Source organism: Haliotis rufescens, unplaced genomic scaffold, assembly GCF_023055435.1.
Source record: "Haliotis rufescens isolate VD_foot unplaced genomic scaffold, xgHalRufe1.0.p SCAF_43, whole genome shotgun sequence".
NCBI classification, from domain to species: Eukaryota; Metazoa; Mollusca; class Gastropoda; order Lepetellida; family Haliotidae; genus Haliotis; species Haliotis rufescens.
Window position 1 is genome coordinate 3,326,675 of NW_025964146.1, and position 16,835 is coordinate 3,343,509.

General features: G+C 44.3%; 1 protein-coding gene across 2 annotated transcripts in view; it reads right to left on the reverse strand.

Moving 5' to 3' along the window:
* The window catches only part of LOC124151149 (integrin alpha-PS1-like), a 93,102-nt gene that overhangs the window by 19,778 nt on the left and 56,489 nt on the right, over nt 1–16,835 (reverse strand). Inside the window, exons 13-21 of one of the 2 annotated variants that reach the window (XM_046523495.2) lie at nt 16,513–16,586; nt 14,606–14,771; nt 11,744–11,913; nt 9,241–9,324; nt 8,448–8,553; nt 7,374–7,493; nt 6,139–6,201; nt 3,067–3,105; nt 630–752 (exon numbers count right to left, since the gene is read on the reverse strand). In XM_046523495.2, coding sequence (XP_046379451.2) covers nt 630–752; nt 3,067–3,105; nt 6,139–6,201; nt 7,374–7,493; nt 8,448–8,553; nt 9,241–9,324; nt 11,744–11,913; nt 14,606–14,771; nt 16,513–16,586 — 945 coding nt within the window. The remainder of the gene's footprint in view (nt 1–629; nt 753–3,066; nt 3,106–6,138; nt 6,202–7,373; nt 7,494–8,447; nt 8,554–9,240; nt 9,325–11,743; nt 11,914–14,605; nt 14,772–16,512; nt 16,587–16,835) is intronic. The other variant, XM_046523496.2, reaches the window with a different exon arrangement.

The window sequence follows — 16,835 nt, forward strand, 5'->3', positions numbered from 1 at the left end:
CATGTATTTGGTATTACAGATGATTAAAATCAAAAAACCAAAATTCACCTTTGTAATCTCCACTCCCTGAGAAGTATCCTAACTCAATCTTTCATTCAGTTGCTATCATAATGAAGCACTGACAGGCATTTATCACTATGATGGTGATGATGTACGCATCCCCACATCAAAGGGCCCTGTTCCACACCATCTCTAAGCACTGTGACTGTCATAAGTCATAACAATATTGCAGTTATGACAATCGTAAGTCTTTTTCAGAGTATTGTAATTACGACAAAATAAATCAATGACAATCGTAGGTCTATTTCAGAGTATTGTGATTATGACGAAAGTAAACCTAAGACAATCGTAAGTCTATTTCAGAGTATTGTAATTACAACAAAAATAAATCAACAACAATCCTAAGTCTATTTCAGAGTATTGCAATTACGACAAAAGTAAATCTATGACAATCGTAAGTCTATTTCAGAGTATTGTAATTAAAAAATAAAATAAATCAATGACAATCGTAAGTCTATTTCACAGTATTGTAATTAAAAAATAAAATAAATCTATGACAATTTTAAGTCTTTGACTATTGAAAGTCTATGTAAGAGTATAGTAGTTGTTGGGTTCTTGGTGTAACCTACCAAGACGACATCTCGTCGATTGTCATTCCTCTTTGTCCGCGACTCCCCTGTTGACGCCCGACGTCTCCGACTGGGGGCAGCATCAGGGCTGAGAGCGGGGGCCGGGATGGCCGCTGTCCGGGACTAGAAACATGCCATGTGTTAGACATCATGAACATCATTGTCTCGTATGGCAAAACAAAGTATGCAGTATACTATTTACAACAATATGTTACAATTTGTTATTTTGTTTGTGACCAAGCATGCTGGGAAGGTTAGTGGTGATTTCCTCTAGTTACTGTACGACTACCGTGCAAGTTATACTGCAAACATGTGACTGGAAACATTATCTAAGACGTGACATGTTTAATGTCTAATGCTCCTTTCAGCAATATTCCAGCACTGTGGGGGACATAAAGACTGAGCTCCATGAGACCTATGTCAGTAATCCAACATGGGATTTGGTTTGATAAAACGATAGACCATTGAATGAATCCAAGAACTTAGGACTTAACTGAGAAGCTAGACATACAAGACAAGTGTGTACACTGCTTTTAGCTTTCATTGTTATGTACTGCTGCATTTAGCCGACATTTACGACAACACACAATCAACCAAGTCTCCCAGTCCTATCCCCCATCACTTGATTGCTGGAGACCGTTGAGTACGACAACACACAATCAACAAAGTCTCAGAGTCCTATCCCCCATCCACTTGATGGCTGGAGACCACTGAGTACGACAACACACAATCAACCAAGTCTCAGAGTCCTATCCCCCATCACTTGATTGCTGGAGACCGTTGAGTACGACAACACACAATCAACCAAGTCTCCCAGTCCTATCCCCCATCACTTGATGGCTGGAGACCACTGAGTACGACAACACACAATCAACCAAGTCTCCCAGTCCTATCCCCCATCCACTTGATTGCTGGAGACCGTTGAGTACGACAACACACAATCAACCAAGTCTCAGAGTCCTATCCCCCATCACTTGATTGCTGGAGACCGTTGAGTACGACAACACACAATCAACCAAGTCTCCCAGTCCTATCCCCCATCACTTGATGGCTGGAGACCATTGAGTACGACAACACACAATCAACCAAGTCTCCCAGTCCTATTCCCCATCCACTTGATTGCTGGAGACCGTTGAGTACGACAACACACAATCAACCAAGTCTCCCAGTCCTATCCCCCATCCACTTGATTGCTGGAGACCATTGAGTACGACAACACACAATCAACCAAGTCTCCCAGTCCTATCCCCCATCCACTTGATGGCTGGAGACCGTTGAGTACGACAACAAAGGATGACATGGACAGGGCACCACAATAAAGGATGATATGGACAGGGCACCACAATAAAGGATGACATGGACAGGGCACCACAATAAAGGATGACATGGACAGGGCACCACAATAAAGGATGACATGGACAGGGCACCACAATAAAGGATGACATGGACAGGGCACCACAATAAAGGATAACATGGAGAGGCACCACAATAAAGGATGACATGGACAGGGCACCACAATAAAGGATGACATGGAGAGGCACCACAATAAAGGATAACATGGACAGGCCACAACAATAAAGGATGACATGGACAGGGCACCACAATAAAGGATAACATGGACAGGGCACCACAATAAAGGATGACATGGACAGGGCACCACAATAAAGGATGACATGGACAGGGCACCACAATAAAGGATGACATGGACAGGCCACCACAATAAAGGATGACATGGACAGGGCACCACAATAAAGGATGACATGGACAAAGCACCACAATAAAGGATAACACGGACAGGGCACCACAATAAAGGATACATGGACAGGGCACCACAATAAAGGATAACATTGACAGGGCACCACAATAAAGGATGACATGGACAGGGCACCACAATAAAGGATACATGGACAGGGCACCACAATAAAGGATACATGGACAGGGCACCACAATAAAGGATGACATGGACAGGGCACCACAATAAAGGATAACATGGACAGGGCACCACAATAAAGGATGACATGGACAGAGCACCACAATAAAGGATAACACGGACAGGGCACCACAATAAAGGATGACATGGACAGGGCACCACAATAAAGGATACATGGACAGGGCACCACAATAAAGGATGACATGGATACCTACCTACAAAAGATAACATGGATGAGATTCCCACCAATAAAGCATAACACTATTCCAAAATCAACATACAACATCAACCGTTTGTGGATCACATACAACCACAGAAATACACAACCATAGACAAAAAATAATTGCAACATAAGCAAAATAAAGAGGAAACTTGCCCAAGGCAATCCTGCACATAGTATTGCGCTACATAAACTGATGCTTAGCAGGGCAAACCATACTCAATCCAATTAATGAAATAAAAACTTATATAAATGGCATAAAATGATAAGTCAGTTGAAGCACTTACATTCCGTGCCGGTTGGCGGATGTTAAAATCTGGGTTAACCTGGAAGTACATTCAAAGTCACAAGTCACACACAGCAAACGTTGCAGCCTCCTTGGCGTGAAGCAGAGAACATACGTCATCTACGTCAGGCATGCATGCAGCTTCTTACAGAAATCATTCATGTTAAAAACATCTCTCGACCTTGATCATAACATTCCCTTCGTAAAGACCCTTACACTTGTCCTGAGGGGACAACTAGTCCAAGGGTCAAATCAGGGCACATCTGGGATTCGAACCCATAATTAGCTGATCCTGGTATGCCTAAGGGACGCAACTCTGCAAAGAGAATTGCGGTATTTTTTACCACTGGCCCACAAAAGTCACTTGAAATTTAGTAATATTTCCTTCTATGCTCAGCAAATAAGTAACTGAAATCCAAAGTGCACAAAAACCGATGCTGTAATAGTTAAAGGTATCGAAGAATTTTCAAAGCAGTTATGGGTTTAACAACATGACACAGATACCCCTCGGTTTCCAGGAAGGGAATATAAGGGTTTAACAACATGACACAGATACCCCTCGGTTTCCAGGAAGGGAATATAATTACATAGTTTTAAGAGTATGAGACTCTATGTGCACACAATACACAACTAGGAGATGTCAATGATCAAGGTCATACACTAGAATAATGTTACATCTACTGGAACATGCGTATAAAAAGCTCTCCTTTCAAAGCCAACCTTTCTTCCGGCTCACAGTGTTTTCTGCAAGACTCATGAAAGGCACTAAAACATTCCCATCACAACTTCAAAGCAACAACTTGCCTTAAAACTAGAACCCTTCAGGGCATGTTAGGCCAAACCAAAGTTATTGCTTGTTTTACTGACTGACCGATATTTAGCAAACTTGCAAGGAAGATTTAATGAAAACAAATATGTTATTTCAACACCAAAGCTGTGAGAAGTTTGACATAATTACAAAAAAACTGTTGATGAAAATATACGAACAGATATCCTGATTTTTTCTTGATTAATTACTCACTGATTTTTTTCATCTTCTTTAGAAACCATGTTTCCAATTTATGGAAGAAACCCCAGCATCTTAATATATCAGCAACAAAATGTCAACAAGTAAAGTAACATAACTGGTATGGCCAAACATCCGATGCAATGCATGTTATTAGGGCTGGGACGGGTAACTCGGGTACCCGGGTCGGGTGGGTACAGAGTAGGCCCCGGGTACCCACAGGACTACCCGGACCCGTGGTTAGTCACGTGGTATATTGTGTCATGACTAAACTTATCTTAAAATCTATGGTTACACTACAAGTCATTAATGTTTGTTTTTCTTTCTGACTCTGCACCCATTCCTTCTGATTTTTCACGTGTTTGAATAAAGATATAACTAAAGTCAACTTCAGTGTATGCATGACCAGATTGTTTAATACATGTATCTAAATACGTTTTGCCAGGGCTATGCTGAAAAAGTTCCCAATCGGACATTTTGAGACATCTCCTGAGACCTACAGTGGGTACCCAGGTAGGGTAGGGTAATAGGGGGCCGGGTACCCAGGTACCTGGGTAGTAAATTTGGACTCATCCCAGCCCTACATGTTATGGTACTGTCTAACATACACATGGCAGATAAACACAACAATATAAACAGTAAACCTTGTTTACTCGAAGTCTGATGAGCCGTAAAAATCTATCGAGGTATCTGTAGTTTATAAGCAGCAGCAGGGTATTATGACATTAGACCATAGTGCTGATAAGTGAGTGAGTTGGGTTTAATGCCGCTTTGAACAGTGTTCCAGTTATATGACATTGTGCCGGCTTTATGTGGGAGGAAAGCAGCACCCGAAAGAATTCTACAAGGCCCCAGTGTCATCAAATGGTCAATGATATAGCAAGCATGGTGACTTCAAGTTAACAATGTTTCAGATGCATCTTATACTTGGCAGTAAAACAGTGCCCTAGTGAGTGAGTTGGGTTTAGAACTGCTTTGAGCATTATGCCAGTTACATCATGGCGTGTCAGCTTAAAGAGGGAGGAAAGCCCGAGGTGATGCAGGTCTCAGACTTTTACCACTTCGGTGAACCCCATGATCATGGGAATGGTGTTGACCAACATAACCGGGGCAAACACAGTCATAGGTTTCTGGCGTACCCAAGGGACACAACTCTGTACAGCACCCTATCTCTGAGTGCCACACAACATTTCTCCTCCCCTGGAGAGTAAGTCAGTGAGAGCATGTTGTTTCAGGCAAAGTCAGCAATATTCCAGCTATGGGACTGAAGTCTGTTAATGATCAATCCAGTCAAACCAGTGATTGACATCATGAGCATTGATTTTCACAATTAGGATACGATGACATGCATCAAGCAAGTCAGCAAGTCAGCAAGCCTTTTACGACAAGCATGGGTTGCTGAAGACCAATTCTAACCCGAATCTTCACAGGTCCATTTTGATTGTGTATGGGTGTGTGAGTGAATTGAATCTGACGTCATCAATGTCGCACTTAAATAGCGCTGAGTCTGAATGGAGAGAACGAACAAACAGCTGACACCTGATTATTTCTAAGCTGTATCATAGAAGCCTCACAGTGCACCAGAGTGAGTGAGTGTTGTTTTACACCGCTTTTAGCAATATTCCAGCAATATCACGGCGGAGGACACCAGAAATGGGCTTCACACATTGTACCCATGTCGGGAATCTAACCTGGGTCTTCGGCGTGACGAGCGAACGCTTTAACCACTAGAATCCAAGGAACGATGTGGGTGTTCACTACATCAGTCAGGTCAAGAGTTGTCTGCCCTTGTAATCACCATCTTTAATCCTTTGAGACCAATTAATACTCACTTAAGTCTCAAATGTCCCAGGACCTATTCTGTCCAAGAATCTCTATGGTTTAAAAGTAAATCATGTCAAAAGTGAACAAGACTGAGATTTTTTAAATGTACAATAACACATGACAAAAAACGACATGGTATGTGGGTGGGAATTCAACACCTTCTCTGTGAAGACTTGGACTTATTTGCGACTGGTAATGTCAAGATATCTACTGTGTCACTTGAGTCAGTCCATTGAGTGTTACCTTAATCTCCAGTGGGTTGATGATCTCCGGTGTGATGATGCATTCTGCAGGGCCGTTCATCACCTGCAGGGAAAGTGTACATCAGCATCTCTTGGCTCGAAACTCAAGTTTCTAGAAACATGTTTCAAATCTTATCAAATCCTGCCTGTGGTGCTTGCATCAGATGCAGTAGGTGCTTGCTAAGTATTTACAGGAGACACACCTACCTGTGGTGCTTGCTAAGTATTTACAGGAGACACACCTACCTGTGGTGCTTGCATCAGATACAGCAGGTGCTTGCTACCAAGTGTTTACAGGAGACACCTACCTGTGGTGCCTGCATCAGATACAGCAGGTGCTTGCTACCAAGTATTTACAGGAGACACACCTACCTGTGGTGCTTGCATCAGATACATCAGTTGCTTACTAAGTATTTACAGGAGACACACCTACCTGTGGTGCTTGCATCGGATACAGCAGGTGCTTGCTACCAGGTATTTACAGGAGACACACCTACCTGTGGTGCTTGCATCAGATACAGCAGGTGCTTGCTACCAAGTATTTACAGGAGACACCTACCTGTGGTGCTTGCATCAGATACAGCAGGTGCTTGCTACCAAGTATTTACAGGAGACACCTACCTGTGGTGCTTGCATCAGATACAGCAGGTGCTTGCTACCAAGTATTTACAGGAGACAGCCACCTGTGGTGCTTGCATCAGATACAGCAGGTGCTTGCTACCAAGTATTTACAGGAGACACACCTACCTGTGGTGCCTGCATCAGATACATCAGTTGCTTACTACCAAGTATTTACAGGAGACACACCTATCTGTGGTGCTTGCATCAGATACAGCAGGTGCTTGCTAAGTATTAACAGGAGACACCTACCTGTGGTGCTTGCATCAGATACAGCAGGTGCTTGCTAAGTATTTACAGGAGACATCTACCTGTGGTGCCTGCATCAGATACAGCAGGTGCTTGCTACCAGGTATTTACAGGAGACACCTACCTGTGGTGCTTGCATCAGATACAGCAGGTGCTTGCTACCAAGTATTTACAGGAGACACCCACCTGTGGTGCCTGCATCAGATACAGCAGTTGCTTGCTACCAAGTATTTACAGGAGACACCTACCTGTGGTGCCTGCATCAGATACAGCAGGTGCTTGCTACCAAGTATTTACAGGAGACACCTACCTGTGGTGCCTGCATCAGATACAGCAGGTGCTTGCTTAGTATTTACAGGAGACACCTACCTGTGGTGCCTGCATCAGATACAGCAGGTGCTTGCCCTGGGGCTCCCCATTCTCTGTCTGGTAAGGCCAGTAGATGGTTAGCTCAGATCGAGACACAGTGCCTGGTCCAAAATTAGTCACCTTTGAGAACAAATAGCCAAATGTAACTAAAACCCAAGAAGATACAATTTCAAAATAAAGGGGTCATGGATCACTGAGCACAAGCAACATCCCCCGTGGTTATGGGTCATCAAAGCCAGAGGAATGCAAATAGTCTCCCCACATAGTTCAAAATCAACCCATAGGTGACCGGCATTGTTTTCTTTAGTCAGTGCAATAATCCTACCACAAGAACATCAGCAAGTTGTCTGCTACCATACTGGTGTCTGTCTAACTGGGTCTGCTATCTCATGACACAGCTGATTTCCATCCCCTCCACCCCCCAAACTGCATGTGGACTGGCCTAGGCATTGTTCGGACAGATACCATTATCTATGTTGAGTGATGGTCAGATGCTGTGTTAGGTTAGCTTATCAAATTTACCTATGTGACCTTTGTGCTGACCAACAATGATAACTGGGGCCTAACATAGGTGGAGGCTAAAGGACTCGTGAAGATAACTGGGGCCCTATATAGGTGGCTAGTTTGACTGACAGAGATAACTGGGGCCCTATATATGGGCTAGTTTGACTGACAGAGATAATTGGGCCCTATATAGGTGGACCTTTTGATTTACAAAGACAACTGGGGCCCTGTATAGGTGGCTATTCTCTCAAGGAGATAACTTCGTCCCTATATAGGTGGCTATTTTGACTCACGGAGATAACTGGGGCCCTATATAGGTGGCTAGTTTGACTCACAGATATAACTGGGGCCCCATATAGGTGGCTAGTTTGACTCACGGAGACAACTGGAGCCCTATATAGGTGGCTAGTTTGACTCACAGATATAATTGGGACCCTATATTGGTGGCTATTTTGACTCGGATAACTGGGGCCTGACATGGGTGTCTATTTTGACTCCAAGTGATACATGGGGTCTAGCATGTCCCTTGGACTATAAATAAAAAACAACTCACTGAATGGTTTAACCTACCACAAATGTATGGTTGATAGGTGGTCCAATCTCATCTTCAATCTTAATGGCGCTCTCTCCACGCACACTGCCACTAAAGATGATGGGGTCATCAGGACTCGATACACTGAAAACAGGAGTGACGTAATGTGAACTGACTTCAGGCCTAATCAGGTATGACATTCACAGAAAGTTCTAAACTGAGAAATAAGTGAAAGGTACTCGATGGAATTGATAAATTGTTTCTTGCAAAGATGGTTGTCTTCATCTTGTCCAGGTACTCATAGTCATAGGCTTGGGTCCACATTGGTCAGGGTGGTCATCAGGGCTTCGAGTCAGGGTCAGTTTGAGGTTAGGGGGTCAGGGTCAGGGGGTCAGGGTCAAGGTCTGGTTAGGTTCAGGGTCAAGGTCTGGTCAGGGTCAGGTTTGGGGGTCAGGGCCAAGGTCTGGTAGAGGTTCAGGGGGTCAGGGTCAGGGTCTGGTTAGGGTCAAGGGTCAGGGTCAAGGTTTGTTTAGGGTAAGGGGGTCAGGGTCAAGGTCTGGTCAGGGTCAGGTTCGGGGGTCAGGGGCATGTCAAGGTCTGGTCAGGGGCATGTCAAGGTCTGGTCAGGGTCTGGGGGTCACGGTCAAGGTCAGAGTCTGGGGCTTTTAGTGTCAGTCTGTAACTTCAGGGTCCTGACTGTCGGATGTTGACTTGTCTGGGTTTTGATTGTGACGATCTTGATTGTTGGGGGGTTGATTGTCAGGGGCTCGATGGTCGGGGTCTGTCTGTCAGAGGCCTTGGTTGACAGAGTCAGTTGTCAAATATACTCACCCATTGACGGTCATCTCAGCAATAATGATGACACGGAAACTCATCTGATGCAAGTCATTTTCTGGAGTTATTTCGGAGCTGGACCTGTAGAGCAGAAAACAGTGGGTGAAGTAAAACACAAGATTACAAGCACTACTTCATACTTGAAGCCACACAATAAATGAAACAGGTGTCTGCTGTTTGACGCAACATTCCAGCTGTGACATCCCATGCAGAGTGAGTGAGTGAGTGAGTGAGTGAGTGAGTGAGTATGGTTTTATGCCGCTTTTAGCAATATTCCAGCAATATCACGGCAGGGGACACCAGAAATGGTCTTCACACATTTTACCCATGTCGGGAATCGAACCCGGATCTTCGGCATGGCCAGCCAACGCTTTAACCACTAGGCTACCCGAGTGAGTGAGTGAGTGAGTGAGTGGGGTTTAATGCCACTTTAAACAGTATTCCAGTCATATCACAGCGTGTTAGCTTACTGTGGGAGGAAAGCCCGAAGTGATGCAGGTCTCAGATGTTTCCCACTTTGCTGACAAACTTAGAAACATAATCGGGGTGAACTGGGATTTGAACCCACAGTCATAGGTCTCTGGCATGCCCAAGGGACGCAACTCTGCACAGCAAATTGCGGCACCTGAGATGACTGGGCCACCCATCGCGTGCAGAAGTGACCAGGGTATGATGATACACGTCAACAGTCCGTGATGTTTATTGGTTTCACTTTTGTAGAGCAATTTTTGCAACGCTAATTCAATTATTGCAATACATAACACAATATATTGCATGTGTTCTTTCATTGGTAATTTGCTACGAACCTAAATAGAAATACCCCCTATTTTTCACAATGGCATAGTCCTGTATACAAGTAACTGATTGCCAAGGTTTCACTTTTACCAACACAGAAGTCTGTTCCCAAATTCTGAATTTCATGAATTTAACTCACTCACTGACAATATACATTTCAAAACTGTGATGGGTTGATTAGCAAGATTATGACAATTTCAGATTAGAGTTACTTCCCTTTGATTACCAACAGAGAGGAAAAATGGCAGACTTTGACATTGTCACCAATGCTTTATCCATTTCTATTAAATTGATTAAAACAATTATCACGCCTTAAAGTTGTTTTACTACTATCACAATGCTACCGTACTAGCGTGGGGTACTGTTGTAATGCTATCACAATAGAGAAAATAGCCGCAATAGTCCCCACTACAACACTCAATCCATTCAGATGCCCCGCCAAGCACAGGACGCTGGACCTATTCTAACCCTGAATCCCCACTTGTGCCAATGTATTAGTGAGTGAGTTGGGTTTTACACTACTTTAGCAATATTCCTGACAGGGGAAATAGAGGTTATCACGCGAGTGTGTTTGGGGATGGTAAATATCCTGCATTAGGAATAAACATTGTATTTAGCGAGCCTTGGCGAGCTAAATACATAGTGTTTATTCCTAATACAGGATATTTACCATCCCCAAACACACAAGCGTGATAACCTCTTTATCATATAATGTCATTCTTTAATTCTGTGCTTCAAAATCGCTTTCCCTCTCTCACAAACATTACCGAAACATTGCGAGTTTTCCTGGAATGCGCGCATTAATATTTATTACGTCACAGGGTAAGTGATGTGTCAGTCGGACAGTGACAGTAGCCAATATAGTTCCAACTGAAATCTGTTTCTTATACAGTGGCGAAGCAACATATACGCAAAACAACAATTGTTTTTAATTGCCTTTCGCGGCAATCCATCGGTCTATCCGCTAGAGTAACTGCCCTTTGTCAAAGGGAAGCTACTCTAACCCTAGTCTATGAGACGTCACGGCCACGGTCAGACGTTGTTGACAGTCGGTCTGTCCTGTCATTACAATAAGAAGTGTAGTCAGATTTACACACAGCGACAAAACGAAACAAGGTAACAATTCAAACATATTTCCGCCAAATCCAACTATTTTAATTTGTGGAGGAGGTTTCAAGCCGCAGAGGTCTACAAGCACAGATATGGCTACTGATCCCGCTTGGCTAGGCCTCGTGCCCTCGCCAAATTGTTTCGAAATTTATATCTCCAAAGTTGACAAAACTTATAAAATGCCTTAGCTACGTCACAGTTAGACACAGATTTTCAGTATATTAGACTGTTCTTTTGATAATGATAGCAATTATCCCTGTAGTTTATCCAGATTCCCGATGGTTAATTCTGACTCGATCCCCGACGCCATGTTTGTTTATAAACAGTGAAAGTAGTCCCTACTTGACCTTTGATATTTGCATCTCTATCCGCATATGACCCCAACGGATATCGTTTTTATCCGTTGGCTTTATCCTGCCGAGAAACCTACCCATTATATGATAAAAAACGTTTATGCTTCATATCAAGGCAAGGGACACCCAAAATATGCCTCACACATGAGGGGAATCGAACCCAGGCGTGTGGTGAAGCAAGTGAATGCTTTAACCACGAGGCTACTCAAACATCCAGGCCTATGAAATGTGGAGACACTCACGTGTTGGCCCAGACGATGATCTGGTGGTCCTCCTGCGACGGCTCCAGCTTGGAAGGGTCCAGCTTCACTATGAAACGGACAAAGTTGTCCTTGGGTAGCGGGTTGCCGATGTCTCCACACTTGATCAGTGACGCATTGCCCTCCACCGTGTCACACTTCACTTCCGTGTCCTGGCAAATCAATTCAATGTGTCAAGTTTTCAACCCTAAGTTGAGTGATTTAGTTTTACAAAGAGGTTGTTTCCAAATCAAGTCTTAGTAAACTTTGCTAACTTGGAACAAACATATGCTGCTATTACAACACAAAGTATGTTTCTCATTGTCTCAAATTTCATCCTTTTATGAGATGTGCTACGCCGTCACAGGGAGTGAATGAATATTGTTTTATACCACACTCAGAATAATTTCAGCTGTATAGATGCAGCATGTAAATAATCCTGTCTGGACCAAATAAATCTGTGTTTATTCAGTGAGCATATATAAGGTGAGGTGGTGAGGTGAAATGGGGTTTAACGTCGCGTCAAAGATTATTGCACTTATATAGCGATGTGCATGCACGTGTATAGCGACGTGCATGCACGTGTATGTGTGTGTGTGTGTGTGACTGCTTGTACTAGTCCGGACTGATGCCGATTTATAGTGCTAGCTCACTGAGATACCATGCCGCAGTTTAACATGAATATCCCACTCAGACACAGTATACTGACTCCGAGCCAACCAGTCCTTGTTTTAGCCCCTTAATGCCGAGCGCCAGACAGGGTAACAACAAGTACCATCTTTTATTGTCTTTTGGTATGACGCGGCCGGGGATCGAACCGCGGACCTTCCACTCTCCGGGCCGACGCTCCACCATTAGACCACGGAGGCGGTCTGAGCATACATAAACATCATTCAGGCACAATAACAGACGATCAGACGTATCACAGTCTGACCACCTGATCCATTTAAAGGGAGACTACTCCACATCCTGGAGTCCATCAGTCTTGGTCTCGCCATCGTGGTACAAGTGAACTGGGACATTGCCTGTGTGTTATTGGGCAGCCATAAACTGCAGGATTCTAATACATCATACATTTGAGTTGCAGACAAGCAAAGTGGTATATGAACAACTTGAATCAAGTCTACACTCTGCCCCAAGGGGCCAATGTCGTCTACTCTTACCACAAGCCTGGGTAGGATGGACTAATTCTACCCCAAGGGGCCAATGTCCTCTACTCTTACCACAAGCCTGGGTAGGATGGACTAATTCTACCCCAAGGGGCCAATGTCCTCTACTCTTACCAAAAGCCTGGGTAGGATGGTCTAATTCTACCCCAAGGGGCCAATGTCCTCTACTCTTACCACAAGCCTGGGTAGGATGGACTAATTCTACCCCAAGGGGCCAATGTCGTCAACTCTTACCACAAGCCTGGGTAGGATGGTCTAATTCTACCCCAAGGGGCCAATGTCCTCTACTCTTACCAAAAGCCTAGGTAGGATGGACTAATTCTACCCCAAGGGGCCAATGTCCTCTACTCTTACCAAAAGCCTGGGAAGGATGGTCTAATTCTACCCCAAGGGGCCAATGTCCTCTACTCTTACCACAAGCCTGGGTAGGATGGACTAATTCTACCCCAAGGGGCCAATGTCCTCTACTCTTACCAAAAGCTTGGGTAGGATGGTCTAATTCTACCCCAAGGGGCCAATGTCCTCTACTCTTACCAAAAGCCTAGGTAGGATGGACTAATTCTACCCCAAGGGGCCAATGTCCTCTACTCTTACCAAAAGCCTAGGTAGGATGGACTAATTCTACCCCAAGGGGCCAATGTCCTCTACTCTTACCAAAAGCCTGGGTAGGATGGACTAATTCTACCCCAAGGGGCCAATGTCCTCTACTCTTACCAAAAGCCTGGGTAGGATGGACTAATTCTACCCCAAGGGGCCAATGTCCTCTACTCTTACCAAAAGCCTGGGTAGGATGGACTAATTCTACCCCAAGGGGCCAATGTCCTCTACTCTTACCAAAAGCCTGGGTAGGATGGTCTAATTCTACCCAAAGGGGCCAATGTCCTCTACTCTTACCAAAAGCCTGGGTAGGATGGACTAATTCTACTCCAAGGGGCCAATGTCCTCTACTCTTACCACAAGCATGGGTAGGATGGTCTAATTCTACCCCAAGGGGCCAATGTCCTCTACTCTTACCACAAGCCTGGGTAGGATGGTCTAATTCTACCCCAAGGGGCCAATGTCCTCTACTCTTACCACAAGCCTGGGTAGGATGGTCTAATTCTACCCCAAGGGGCCAATGTCGTCTACTCTTACCACAAGCCTGGGTAGGATGGTCTAATTCTACCCCAAGGGGCCAATGTCCTCTACTCTTACAACAAGCCTGGGTAGGATGGTCTAATTCTACTCCAAGGGGCCAATGTCTCTACTCTTACCACAAGCCTGGGTAGGATGGTCTAATTCTACCCCAAGGGCCAATGTCCTCTACTCTTACCACAAGCATGGGTAGGATGGTCTAATTCTACCCCAAGGGGCCAATGTCGTCTACTCTTACCACAAGCCTGGGTAGGATGGTCTAATTCTACCCTAAAGGGGCCAATGTCCTCTACTCTTACCACAAGCCTGGGTAGGATGGACTAATTCTACCCCAAGGGGCCAATGTCCTCTACTCTTACCACAAGCCTGGGTAGGATGGACTAATTCTACCCCAAGGGGCCAATGTCTCTACTCTTACCACAAGCCTGGGTAGGATGGTCTAATTCTACCCCAAGGGGCCAATGTCTCTACTCTTACCACAAGCCTGGGTAGGATGGACTAATTCTACCCCAAGGGGCCAATGTCGTCAACTCTTATGACAAACTACTTATGAAGTGTCTACCTTGCTGGTTGCGTCCAGCGTGTCGCGGCCCTGGTAGTGGAGCGTCTCTGGCTTCTTCACGTACACCCTTGTCAGGTAGGCAGCCTCACCAACATTGCGGATCGTCATCGTCATGGTGATAACAGGCTGATCGCCCTGGCTCAGCACGTACCGCCCTGCAGTATCCCTGCAACATACAAAATATTGCCAATATGTTACATCCAAAACAATAATAACAAGCTTGAAATACTCACATCCCCCGCCAATATGACATGTCGGGTGTGTGCAATGCATTAACTGCTGTGAACTATGTTCACTGGGCCTTTTTGTACATGGCCTAATTGCAGCACTAAAAAAAAAGTTATTACTGGTGTTGTTTTTCCGTCTGCAGTTTATGATAGAATATGTTACTGAATTTGTAATGAGTAAGGATGAGACATATGGACGAACAACTTCTTTATTACAATTAGGAGCGATGGTTTCGGTGTAGGTTCTAACATCATTATCAAGCAAGTGAAGTACAGAGTATGGTTGACAAGAATATATATTGTTTATACAGTTGAGTAGGTTTAAGATCAGTTACACTGTTGTATTTGTAATGAGTTGTGTTTCTGTATGAAGTTAGTCAGTGAATGCAACAACTGTGTCCATGCCACTTTTGGAGGAACATACACTCAAGCAATGCAGAACTTACCAAAAAGAAAGGAAATGTATTCAATACTGTGAGATGACATTATGTGCCAAGTTTGGTAAAGAAACATAGTTTGTTTTTCAAGATCTGCTCCAGAAACGAGGACTACCACCATTTTCAGTCTAAGACAAAGTCGTTGCCATGGAAACTAAAAAAATAACTTTTTAAAAAAATCCCAAACTATCAAAAGGCACCAGTTCACCACTACATCTATCTATGTGCCAAGTATGGTGAAGAAATATAGTACGGTTTTCAAGATCTGCCCCGGAAACGAGGACTACTGCCATTTTCAGTCTAAATCAAAGTCGTTGCCATGGAAACTCGAAATTATTTATTTTTTTAAATCCCAAACTATCAAAAGGCACCAGTTCACCAGTAGACCTATCTATGTGCCAAGTTTGATGAAGAAATATAGTACGGTTTTCAAGATCTGCTCCGGAAACGAGGACTACCGCCATTTTCAGTCTAAATCAAAGTCGTTGCCATGGAAACTCGAAAAATACTTTTTTTTTAAATCCCAAACTATCAAAAGGCACCAGTTCACCATTAGATCTATCTATGTACCAAGTTTGGTGAAGAAATATGTTACGGTTTTCAAGATCTGCTCCGGAAACGAAATGTGATGGACGGACGGATGGACGGACGTGGCGGGGGATAATAAAAGCAAATAAAAATAATAACACTTGGTAATAATAACACATATTTTGGTATGATGCAACTGAGGATCAAACCCCCGACCACCCGTTCTCAGGGTAGATGCTCTACCACTAGACCACGGAGGCGCTCGGGTGCAAACGTAACAGCTACATAACTAATATAATCCTGTGCTTGGAGTTGAACCACAGACCTTCTGTTTGGTCAGACACCTTGTCCACATGACCTAACAGGAGAGCCCCATCAGCCAGCTGACCAGGTAAAGATGTCATGTGCTGACTCCACGCCCTGCATTAAATATCCCCATCATAGGTGTTTATGTTTCTTGTTTGTTTGTTGTTTAACGCCGTACTTGGCAAAATTCCAGTTATATAACGGCAGTCTGTAAACAATCGAGTCTGAACCAGACAATTCAGTGCGTAACATCATGAACATTGATCTACGCAATTGGGATATGATGACATGCATCAACCAGGTCAGCAAGCCTGACCACCCGATCACGTTGCCTCTTATGGCAAGCATGGGTTGCTGAAGACGTATTCTAACCCGGATCTTTACTAGTGTAGGTGTTTAAGTAACTTACTTTGGCAGGTCAAGGGTGGCTTCGAACTGGAGATTGCTGTTACACTCTCCCTCGCAGTCCTTGACAAACTCCACCTGAAATGAAGGACAAAGGGTTGAGTCTCAACAAGCCTGGCTGGGGTGAGGTGAGGTGAAATGGGGTTTAACGTCCCGTCCAAGATTATTGCACTTATATAGCGACGTGCATGTACGTGTGTTTGTTTGTGTGGCTGCTTGTACTAGTCCGGACTGATGCCGATTTAAGTGCTAGCACACTGAGATACCATGCCGCAGTTTAACATGAATACCCCACTCAGACACAGTATACTGACTCCAAGGCTACCA